General features: G+C 36.5%; 1 protein-coding gene across 1 annotated transcript; it reads right to left on the bottom strand.

Annotated features, from left to right (window-relative positions):
* Positions 1–8029, bottom strand: LOC134856540 (lysophospholipid acyltransferase 7-like). The gene is made up of 4 exons (XM_063872808.1): positions 7768–8029; positions 7249–7445; positions 5955–6646; positions 1–501 (listed from the first exon to the last, which is right to left on the bottom strand). The coding sequence occupies exons 1-4, from the start codon at positions 8000–8002 to the stop codon at positions 138–140; spliced, it is 1488 nt and encodes a 495-aa protein (XP_063728878.1). The 5' UTR covers positions 8003–8029; the 3' UTR covers positions 1–137.
* Between the last annotated feature and the right edge of the window lie 3740 nt (positions 8030–11769).

Below are 11769 nucleotides of genomic sequence, written 5' to 3'. Positions count from 1 at the left end.
TTGTATCTTTAAAGCTAAATTATCATACTTGCTTTGTAAATGCAGGCATAGAACCTAAGCTACACTGCTAGGTTGATGAAATTTAAATAAACAATAAACTTTATTCAAGCTTCAACTTGGACATACAGAAGCGTCTTTTAATCTTCCTTTTCTACTTTGGGTTTCTTGGTCAGTTTTTTCACAACATAGTTACACAGTATTATAGTAATGGCTATGCCATGATACAAGAAATATATCTGGCTCCAGAATTTCAGAGTCTGAGCTCCTGATAACAAGTAGAACGCCATATTAAGATAGTTCCAGTACTGATTAGTAAGTACCCATGATATAACGGTGACGATTGCTGAGACTACTCGCGATTTCTGGATTGTTTCATTCTTCATGAAAGCTTTTTCGAAGATGACAGCTGAGAAATTGAGCAGAGGCACACACATGAAACTGAGGAAGTAGCCTGACCTGACCCCGTGCCACAGAGCGGAGACAAAGAACGTGGCTGGTTTCCTAAAGCACAAAAACTCTGGTGATACTCTAGCAGTATAAAATGAAACGACATTTATCTGATCAACACAAACAGCTTCTTCCAAGATTCACTCATAAAATTGCCCGATTCTTCAACTGTATGAATCAAACGCATTAACCACTCAGCCACGCAGGCTTAAGAAATCACAAACACAAGTCACAAATGAAGCAGAGAACAGATGCAATGCAATTTCCAAGGCTAGATAGTATTTATAGCAAAAATGGCATCAAACAAAAGATCACTTTCCACTTTTATTGAAAATTTTAGTTGCGAGTTAGGTTTAAAAAAAGAAGGTTCGTACTACTACATTAGCTGCGGGCTAGAGTAAAGAAAAGATCAACCACAAACATTAAGCACAGAGGCAAGGCTTCGCAGACACAAGCGAAAACACGACAAGAAGAAGCTCTATTAGAACAGATACCATGAAATTTCCAATGCTAGATAGCATTTAGAGCAAAAATGGCATCAAACAAGTGATCACTTTCCACTTTTATTGAAAATTTTAGTTGCGAGTTAGGTTTAAAAGAAGAAGGTTCGTACTACTACATTAGCTGCGAGCTAGAATAAAGAAAAGATCAACCGCAAACATTAAGCACAGAGGCAAGGCTTCGCAGACACAAGCGAAAACAGACAAGAAGAAGCTCTATTAGAACAGATACCATGAAATTTCCAATGCTAGATAGCATTTAGAGCAAAAATGGCATCAAACAAGTGATCACTTTCCACTTTTATTGAAAATTTTAGTTGCGAGTTAGGTTTAAAAAAGAAGGTTCGTACTACTACATTAGCTGCGGGCTAGAGTAAAGAAAAGATCAACCGCAAACATTAAGCACAGAGGCAAGGCTTCGCAGACACTAGCGAAAACACGACAAGAAGAAGCTCTATTAAAACAGATGCCATGAAAATTCCAATGCTAGATAGTATTTATAGCAAAAATGGCATCAAACAAAAGATCACTTTCCACTTTTATTGAAAATTTTAGTTGCGAGTTGGGTTTAAAAAAAGAAGGTTCGTACTACTACATTATCTGCGGGCTAGAGTAAAGAAAAGATCAACCGAAAACATTAAGAACAGAGGCAAGGCTTCGCAGACACTAGCGAAAACAGGACAAGAAGAAGCTCTATTAGAACAGATACCATGAAATTTCCAATGCTAGATAGCATTTATACAAAAATGGCATCAAACAAGTGATCACTTTCCACTTTTATTGAAAATTTTAGTTGCGAGTTGGGTTTAAAAAAAGAAGGTTCGTACTACTACATTAGCTGCGGGCTAGAATAAAGAAAAGATCAACCGCAAACATTAAGCACAGAGGCAAGGCTTCGCAGACACTAGCGAAAACACGACAAAAAGAAGCTCTATTAGAACAGATGCCATGAAACTTCCAATGCTAGATAGTATTTATAGCAAAAATGGCATCAAACAAGTGATCACTTTCCACTTTTATTGAAAACTCTAGTTGCAAGTTAGGTTTAAAAAAGAAGGTTCGTACTACTACATTAGCTGCGGGCTAGAGTAAAGAAAAGATCAACCGCAAACATTAAGCACAGAGGCAAGGCTTCGCAGACACTAGCGAAAACACAAGAAGAAGCTCTATTAGAACAGATGCCATGAAATTTCTAATGCTAGATAGTATTTATAGCAAAAATGGCATCAAACAAAAGATCACTTTCCACTTTCATTGAAAATTTTAGTTGCGTGTTAGGTTTCAAAAAAGAAGGTTCGTACTACTACATTAGCTGCGGGCTAGAGTAAAGAAAAGATCAACCGCAAACATTAAGCACAGAGGCAAGGCTTCGCAGACACTAGCGAAAACACGACAAGAAGAAGCTCTATTAGAACAGATACCATGAAATTTCCAATGCTAGATAGTATTTATAGCAAAAATGGCATCAAACAAAAGATCACTTTCCACTTTTATTGAAAATTTTAGTTGCGAGTTGGGTTTAAAAAAAGAAGGTTCGTACTACTACATTATCTGCGGGCTAGAGTAAAGAAAAGATCAACCGAAAACATTAAGAACAGAGGCAAGGCTTCGCAGACACTAGCGAAAACAGGACAAGAAGAAGCTCTATTAGAACAGATACCATGAAATTTCCAATGCTAGATAGCATTTATACAAAAATGGCATCAAACAAGTGATCACTTTCCACTTTTATTGAAAATTTTAGTTGCGAGTTAGGTTTAAAAAAAGAAGGTTCGTACTACTACATTAGCTGCGGGCTAGAATAAAGAAAAGATCAACCGCAAACATTAAGCACAGAGGCAAGGCTTCGCAGACACTAGCGAAAACACGACAAAAAGAAGCTCTATTAGAACAGATGCCATGAAACTTCCAATGCTAGATAGTATTTATAGCAAAAATGGCATCAAACAAGTGATCACTTTCCACTTTTATTGAAAACTTTAGTTGCAAGTTAGGTTTAAAAAAGAAGGTTCGTACTACTACATTAGCTGCGGGCTAGAGTAAAGAAAAGATCAACCGCAAACATTAAGCACAGAGGCAAGGCTTCGCAGACACTAGCGAAAACACAAGAAGAAGCTCTATTAGAACAGATGCCATGAAATTTCTAATGCTAGATAGTATTTATAGCAAAAATGGCATCAAACAAAAGATCACTTTCCACTTTCATTGAAAATTTTAGTTGCGTGTTAGGTTTCAAAAAAGAAGGTTCGTACTACTACATTAGCTGCGGGCTAGAGTAAAGAAAAGATCAACCGCAAACATTAAGCACAGAGGCAAGGCTTCGCAGACACTAGCGAAAACACGACAAGAAGAAGCTCTATTAGAACAGATACCATGAAATTTCCAATGCTAGATAGCATTTATACAAAAATGGCATCAAACAAGTGATCACTTTCCACTTTTATTGAAAATTTTAGTTGCGAGTTAGGTTTAAAAAAAGAAGGTTCGTACTACTACATTAGCTGCTGGCTAGAATAAAGAAAAGATCAACCGCAAACATTAAGCACAGAGGCAAGGCTTCGCAGACACTAGCGAAAACACGACAAAAAGAAGCTCTATTAGAAGAGATGCCATGAAACTTCCAATGCTAGATAGTATTTATAGCGAAAATGGCATCAAACAAGTGATCACTTTCCACTTTTATTGAAAATTTTAGTTGCGAGTTAGGTTTAAAAAAAGAAGGTTCGTACTACTACATTAGCTGCGGGCTAGAATAAAGAAAAGATCAACCGCAAACATTAAGCACAGAGGCAAGGCTTCGCAGACACTAGCGAAAACACGACAAAAAGAAGCTCTATTAGAACAGATGCCATGAAACTTCCAATGCTAGATAGTATTTATAGCAAAAATGGCATCAAACAAGTGATCACTTTCCACTTTTATTGAAAACTTTAGTTGCAAGTTAGGTTTAAAAAAGAAGGTTCGTACTACTACATTAGCTGCGGGCTAGAGTAAAGAAAAGATCAACCGCAAACATTAAGCACAGAGGCAAGGCTTCGCAGACACTAGCGAAAACACAAGAAGAAGCTCTATTAGAACAGATGCCATGAAATTTCTAATGCTAGATAGTATTTATAGCAAAAAAGGCATCAAACAAAAGATCACTTTCCACTTTCATTGAAAATTTTAGTTGCGTGTTAGGTTTCAAAAAAGAAGGTTCGTACTACTACATTAGCTGCGGGCTAGAGTAAAGAAAAGATCAACCGCAAACATTAAGCACAGAGGCAAGGCTTCGCAGACACTAGCGAAAACACGACAAGAAGAAGCTCTATTAGAACAGATACCATGAAATTTCCAATGCTAGATAGCATTTATACAAAAATGGCATCAAACAAGTGATCACTTTCCACTTTTATTGAAAATTTTAGTTGCGAGTTAGGTTTAAAAAAAGAAGGTTCGTACTACTACATTAGCTGCGGGCTAGAATAAAGAAAAGATCAACCGCAAACATTAAGCACAGAGGCAAGGCTTCGCAGACACTAGCGAAAACACGACAAAAAGAAGCTCTATTAGAAGAGATGCCATGAAACTTCCAATGCTAGATAGTATTTATAGCGAAAATGGCATCAAACAAGTGATCACTTTCCACTTTTATCGAAAATTTTAGTTGCGAGTTAGGTTTAAAAAAGAAGGTTCGTACTACTACATTAGCTGCGGGCTAGAGTAAAGAAAAGATCAACCGCAAACATTAAGCACAGAGGCAAGGCTTCGCAGACACTAGCAAAAACACGACAAGAAGAAGCTCTATTAGAACAGATGCCATGAAATTTCCAATGCTAGATAGTATTTATAGCAAAAATGGCATCAAACAAAAGATCACTTTCCACTTTTATTGAAAATTTTAGTTGCGTGTTAGGTTTCAAAAAAGAAGGTTCGTACTACTACATTAGCTGCGGGCTAGAGTAAAGAAAAGATCAACCGCAAACATTAAGCACAGAGGCAAGGCTTCGCAGACACTAGCGAAAACACGACAAGAAGAAGCTCTATAAGAACAGATGCCATGAAATTTCCAATGCTAGATAGTATTTATAGCAAAAATCGCATCAAACAAGTGATCCTTTTCCATTTTTATTGAAACTTTTAGTTGCGAGTTAGGTTTAAAAAAAGAAGGTTCGTACTACTACATTAGCTGCGGGCTAGAGTAAAGAAAAGATCAACCGCAAACATTAAGCAGAGGCAAGGCTTCGCAGACACTAGCGAAAACACGACAAGAAGAAGCTCTTTTAGAACAGATACCATGAAATTTCCAATGCTAGATAGCATTTATACAAAAATGGCATCAAACAAGTGATCACTTTCCACTTTTATTGAAAATTTTAGTTGCGAGTTAGGTTTAAAAAAAGAAGGTTCGTACTACTACATTAGCTGCGGGCTAGAATAAAGAAAAGATCAACCGCAAACATTAAGCACAGAGGCAAGGCTTCGCAGACACTAGCGAAAACACGACAAAAAGAAGCTCTATCAGAAGAGATGCCATGAAACTTCCAATGCTAGATAGTATTTATAGCAAAAATGGCATCAAACAAGTGATCACTTTCCACTTTTATTGAAAATTTTAGTTGCGAGTTAGGTTTAAAAAAGAAGGTTCGTACTACTACATTAGCTGCGGGCTAGAGTAAAGAAAAGATCAACCGCAAACATTAAGCACAGAGGCAAAGCTTCGCAGACACTAGCGAAAACACCACAAGAAGAAGCTCTATTAGAACAGATGCCATGAAATTTCCAATGCTAGATAGTATTTATAGCAAAAATGGCATCAAATAAGTGAACACTTTCCACCTTGAATGAACGCTTTTATTTGCTAGTTAGGTTAGAAAAAGGTAAGTTTCGTACTACTATACTACCTTTTCCCAAGTGTAAACAGCTGCACTATTCACGACCAGCAATCAACAAATCAAAATAGCGTTCTCTTCAAAAATGAATGAAATTTTGCGGGCTTTCAAAATTCAGAAAAGCAATACAACTCACCTCATCGACTTAATAGGACACTCTTTGAAGGTGTACTGCACAAGCCACCACTGCACACACATATTCCAACATCTCACTCCATCTTGCATTGTCAACATAGTCTCCACACCCACTACGTCCATGTTGCGCACAGTCTCAAACGAATACTCCGTATCCCTCTCTTCCTCTTGTCTTTCGGCCTCTGAAGCCCCCGTCGACCCACTGCCATCAGTCAGACTAGTTGAGAGCGAGTAAATCTCATACGCATTCTTAGTTGGACCCTTTCCTGGTTTCGGTTCGCTCCATTTAGGGTAAGCTCCAAATCCAGCAATGACGAAGCAAACCTCAGCTAACAACCAGCCGAAGTACATACGAAGTCTGAACATTGTAAAAAGCGGAAACATGTAGGCTATTTTAAAGAAAACTGTCGTTTCTGCAAACTCTTCTGTATGCAGATATGCCGACTTGTATCTGGAAAAGAACAGAAACAATGGAATGATAATAATGAAGAATTTGAGACGATGCAGTATTTCTGGAATTTTGTCTGATTTTTTGGGTGTGAATCTTTGGTGCACGAAATCGTAGTAGGTTCTGTAAGTAAAGATAGGTCCTGTAAATAGTCCCATGAAGCAGAAAGAGTAGTGGAATAAGTCCAGCATATTGTATTCTGGCATCTTGACACTCTTGAGCCGAATTTCATCATCAACTACGTCCTAAAATGGTAATTTTATCAAAATTGGTGTATTCTAATTAACTCTCATTATAATTTTCGTACTTAAAAATAAAGCAAAAAAACATGCTGACAGGCAAGCGCCTAATATAGCTAACAAAAGGAACCCCACTAAAAGCAGTAGCGTGCCTAGGGGGAAGCAGATGGCATATCATTAGGCTAGGAATCGATGGCTCTGAAAAAGCAACCAACAGTGCTTACTTCAATCATATGAAATTACCTGGTTTTCTTTGGCTTCTCAGATACTTACAATTCAAACAAAACTATTCAATCAGATATTAACTCAGATAAGAACAAAACAAAACTCTCAGATATACACTGAATATAACATTCTTTGGTACTGTTTAATGGCATCTGTAGGACTCCACTGCACTGTCTATAATAAGCTATCGTTAACCTCACAAGTCCATATTAGTGATGATAAATAATGTGCCCAGTTTAATTAGGAAAATGGGTCTTTCAATCTAAGAAGCATATCTGGGAAAGGTGGTTATAAGAATATATACTTGACTGATATGAAAATAGGAAAGGATGCTTGGAGAAAGTGAAGGAAAGTAAAGAAGGACTGCCTGCAATGTGACTGACTTGACTGATGAGTCTCTTGTTGTAAACTGCATCCCTGTGGTCGAACACAGCACTTATCATCTTCAGCACCAGAATCATGAGGACCCCGTTGACGAAGTTGTTCAGTTGCCAGATGGAGAAGACGTGCAGCAGTCTCAGAGTGGAGATGTAGAGGAAGAGGAGAAAGAACGTCACTGGCTTCCACTGCTTGATCGACACTGAACAAATAACACGCAACAACAATCATCAACAATCAAACATCCCATGAGCAAAAGCAAACATAGAATTCTATCTCCCCATTGATTGCATTCAATGTTCCCCACCTACTATAGCCAAAAACCATACTAGTAATACAAAATAATACAGCCCCACTGGTTCTCAATATCTTAGACACAACTTGGTCACTTAATGTCTTCTTTAATACAATCTAGACGTAAAAAGGGGCCTGGCCTTCTCAAGGCAACAATTAATGAAAGATGAATGTGGCACATACATTCAGACTGCAGAGAACATGTGGGGTTGATAGAAGGGACAGCTTACCGCATACAGTGACTGTGTAAGTGGCTGCCACGAACAATAAGACATGGACTGCCTGATAGTTGCAGTAGAGGACAGTGAACAGGAGTCCAGACAGAGTGCAGCTCCACTGGCGCACATTGCCGGGCGGAGTGTAGGACACCAACACAGAGAGGACGAGAGTGAGTGCCAATGCAGAGACATAGGAGGAGTCTTCTGTGGAGAAGGAGTTTATTATATTTAGTACGGCAGTTACCATCTAAGTCTGAAAAGAAAAGAATAGTAGCCAATGTCACTTTCTTTCTGCTGCTCATCAAATAGAAATCACAAGAGGCACCTTCATCAAAGTCTAGCATTGAGTTGAGAAGCAAAGATAAACATCAGAGAGTGACGTTCACAAATTTGCATAAAAGCCTGAAGGCAGCAGGCAATGGTCAAGCAACGGCAGAAGCAACACATATAGGAGGCAGCCAGAATCAAATTTGTGAACAATATTTGTGAATACAAAATGAGGCCCAGAAAGACTGAATCGCATAAAAGTATTAATCTTTTAAGGGAAATGAAATGCGTTGAATGAAATAACAATAATGCCATATATCCGCATAGAGAAAGATTGGCCGCATATCACTTGGCAGCCACAGGGGAGATGAAAAAAGGTCAATAATAGCCTGGACATCTGGGTACTAATGAAAACACTATCAAATTATCTGACAGCATAAACGTTTTTTGGAATACAACCAGCTCCAAACTGGAAAACCCAACTAACAGAAAGTTGGAAAAGAGTCAACGAACTCAAGGAAACCGATAAAAAGGAATTATTAATTTTTAATTTTTTCCAACTTTCGAGAAATACATCACGTTAAAGCTCTATAAAAATCACGAATGTTCGAAGACTGAAAATGTTTCCATAAAAAACACTAATAATTACAGAAAACTGAACGGAACTCTTTCATGTTAAGTCACCTTTCGAAACTAAGAGCCACTCAAGTTTTCACTTTCGGGCAATTTCCGCTCTTTAATAGATTGTAACTAACCTTGTTTTTAACAAATGAAAATTTGAATTGAAATCAAAAAGAACTCTCAAACTGCGAAAAGTCAAAAGTTAGCTGCACTTTACAATGAAAAAGCCTATACCACTTCAATAAGTGTCTTCACTACATTCTCTGACTTAGACAAGAGCCAGGGTCGGCGTGCAATTAGAAGAGCACAAATTGTTTCGAACAAAGTGATTATCGTATACAAAATTCATTTTTTAAATTATTTTGTCGTTTTCCTGGAATCCTCGAAACCATTACTAAAAAAATTTGCTGTTCAAGTTACAAAAACTTTTCTCGTTTTTGCAGACACTCTACTAAAAGATGCAGTTTTTAAGTCGGCTTAAACTGTGATTTAGGTTAAGCCAGACTTAAAAACTGCATCTTATTGTATCGTAACTGGCAAAAATCTTACTATATCGTTATTTTTGCAATTGAAAATGCTTTTGTAACTAAGAGAAAAACTTACCAAGCGGCAGCTAAGCCAAAAATACCCGAGCAGAAATCCTTTAAACCGAAAAAAAAACTAAACAAATTCCCTCAGAACACACAAGCACACAATAAGTTTTTTCGGTCATCAAACGACGCAGTTAGAGACCACTTAGTCGATAAAAAAGCCGAAACCGATTAAGCCGAAGAAAGACAAAAAAGCGAAAAAAAACGAAACTTCAACAAATCGAGTTCGTAAAATTACAACCAATGTAAAAATTGAAATTTGATTCGACCGAAACTTTAAGAAGCTAAAACACTAGCCATGATCATCAGACAATTGAAAAGATTCGATGAACGCAATTAAACAGAAAAAAAACTCTTTGCTTTTTGAAAAAATCTCAACATTCGAATTTAAAACAAAAAAAATATGACCTTCGAGCTTTTTGATTTCTAGATCAATTTGTAAGTGACTTTTTTGATAAAAATAGCCCAATTTGAGAAAACTGAATGGAATTGTAAATTCTTTTATTCAGCTAGGAAATCTGAATAAAAATTTCGAAACTAGAAGTCGATCACGTTTTTTGCGATCCTAACACTTTAGCTGTTCGATATTTGAGTTTGCTAACAAAGGAAATGAACTGAAACTGAAAAAAAAACCAAAAGTCAAATAACCAAAAGTGAAATTGAGCCTGAAAAAATTTAAAGACTTTTCCTGAAAAAAACCATCGAGACTAATATAAGAGTCTGAACTACGTTCATCGACTCCTAAAAACAACAACAATGAAAATCGGTTCCAGCAAAATTAAACAAATCTTAGATGTTGCATCTAAGCCGACAAAACATTATCTGAAAATTCTAGGCCGAAAATTTTATTGTACTACAAAATAAGTTTTTTTTCATATTAGTGTAGTTTTTCGCCGGGTGTGATTACAAAAAAACCTTACGCATTTTCTACAGTGATTAAATAATAGACATGTTCGAAAACAGCGTTTGTAGAAAAATGATCAGAAAAAAAACAAGGAATAAAAAAAATTCAAAATAGTTTGAATTTTTTGAAGTTTTCGCTTCCCAAAATTGAGCTAAATAACTTCAAAAACGAACTTAACTTGCTTAAAACTAAGTTTTTAGGGCTTACAATAGGCACAATGAAGCTGTCGTAGTCCTGCTCGCTCGCTTATTTCGTTCAAAATTGAAATAAAAATCAAAAACTTTAAATAAGTTTCTCTCAATACTGAAAATTTTTTTCAAATTTTTGTGATGTCGATGGAATCGCAACTGAAAGACTTCAATTTGGTATATCACTCGCCCTATTCCAATGATTATTTGCGTTACTAGGTTTTGCGTGGAAACCAAAAAGAAAAAAAATCAAAACAACCGAATACAAAGTCTCTCTACATTTTTCAAATGGTCGGAATGATTAAAACATCGGACAATTATAAAAATTAAGTGAAACCAAAAAAACTACCAACAAATTTGATTGATTCTTGCAGTTCTTTGAGCTTTGGGAATCAAACCATACTCATACCACGAAATATGAAACAAAATTCAAAAAAGTTTTGCGAAATCGTTATGCTATAAACTTCGACGGAAAAAACATGAAAATCTACACGCATGTGAAGATATCATAAAATATTTCAAATGAACTCGTATAGCCAGTGAAATTAACAATATTAAAGTGTTTGCTACTAAAATTCAGACAGAAAAAAAATATGAAAAAAGTAGGATCCATCACTCAAAGCTAAATTAATGAGTTACAATTATCATTATGTACCCCAAGTGCCAATCAACCTGGACCAATCATCAACGACCAACCAATGAAGGAACAACAATTGACACAGAGGCAAAGCTGCGCTTCGCAAACACTTGCGAGAATACGACCAAAAAGCAGCTCTATTAAGTAAAATAATAAAAAGTAGAAATAAGCCTCGAATTAGCACAAACTCAGCTACGTGTCGGATTCGAATCTGAGACCTAACAAAATTGAGTCTCACGCAATAACCACTCAGCCACGGATACTCGAAATCCCTATGAAGTAGCCAGCAATAACGCAGCCTATTCACAAACAAATTAAACAAATTGCCTATTCGATGCTGCAAAAGTAGCACCATATGCAAAAAGACACAATTTTGCATGTACCATGCACTAAATTGGAAAGCAAAAAGCCAAATTATGTCTCAAGTGTGTATTCAAAACATAGCCAACTGAAAATAGGAAAAGAGTAATGAGCGCAAGTAAACAAAAAACACTGACTTCGTTGAAAAAATCTCAACTTTCAAACTTCAAAGAAAAAAATAGATGCCCTTTAATTTCTTTGAATTTCTAGAGCAATTTATGAATGACGATTTTTTGATAGCATTAACCCAACTTGAGACAACTGGATCACTGAAGTTTTTATTCCTCTGGAAATCTAAAAAATAAATTCCACTTTCGAAACTAAAAATTGTTCACGTTTTTTTGCGCCACTTCTACGTTCTTATTTGGAGAGTGCTATTGACCTCAATTTCAGCAGATGAATTTCAATTAAACTCAAAAAGTGCATAAATACCTCAGTGCATTCATA

This window comes from Symsagittifera roscoffensis, unplaced genomic scaffold (assembly GCF_963678635.1).
Source record: "Symsagittifera roscoffensis unplaced genomic scaffold, txSymRosc1.1 SCAFFOLD_93, whole genome shotgun sequence".
In the NCBI taxonomy this organism is placed as follows: Eukaryota; Metazoa; Xenacoelomorpha; order Acoela; family Convolutidae; genus Symsagittifera; species Symsagittifera roscoffensis.
The sequence above is the reverse complement of the archived record's forward strand: the minus strand, read 5'-3'. Positions and strand labels throughout refer to the sequence as shown.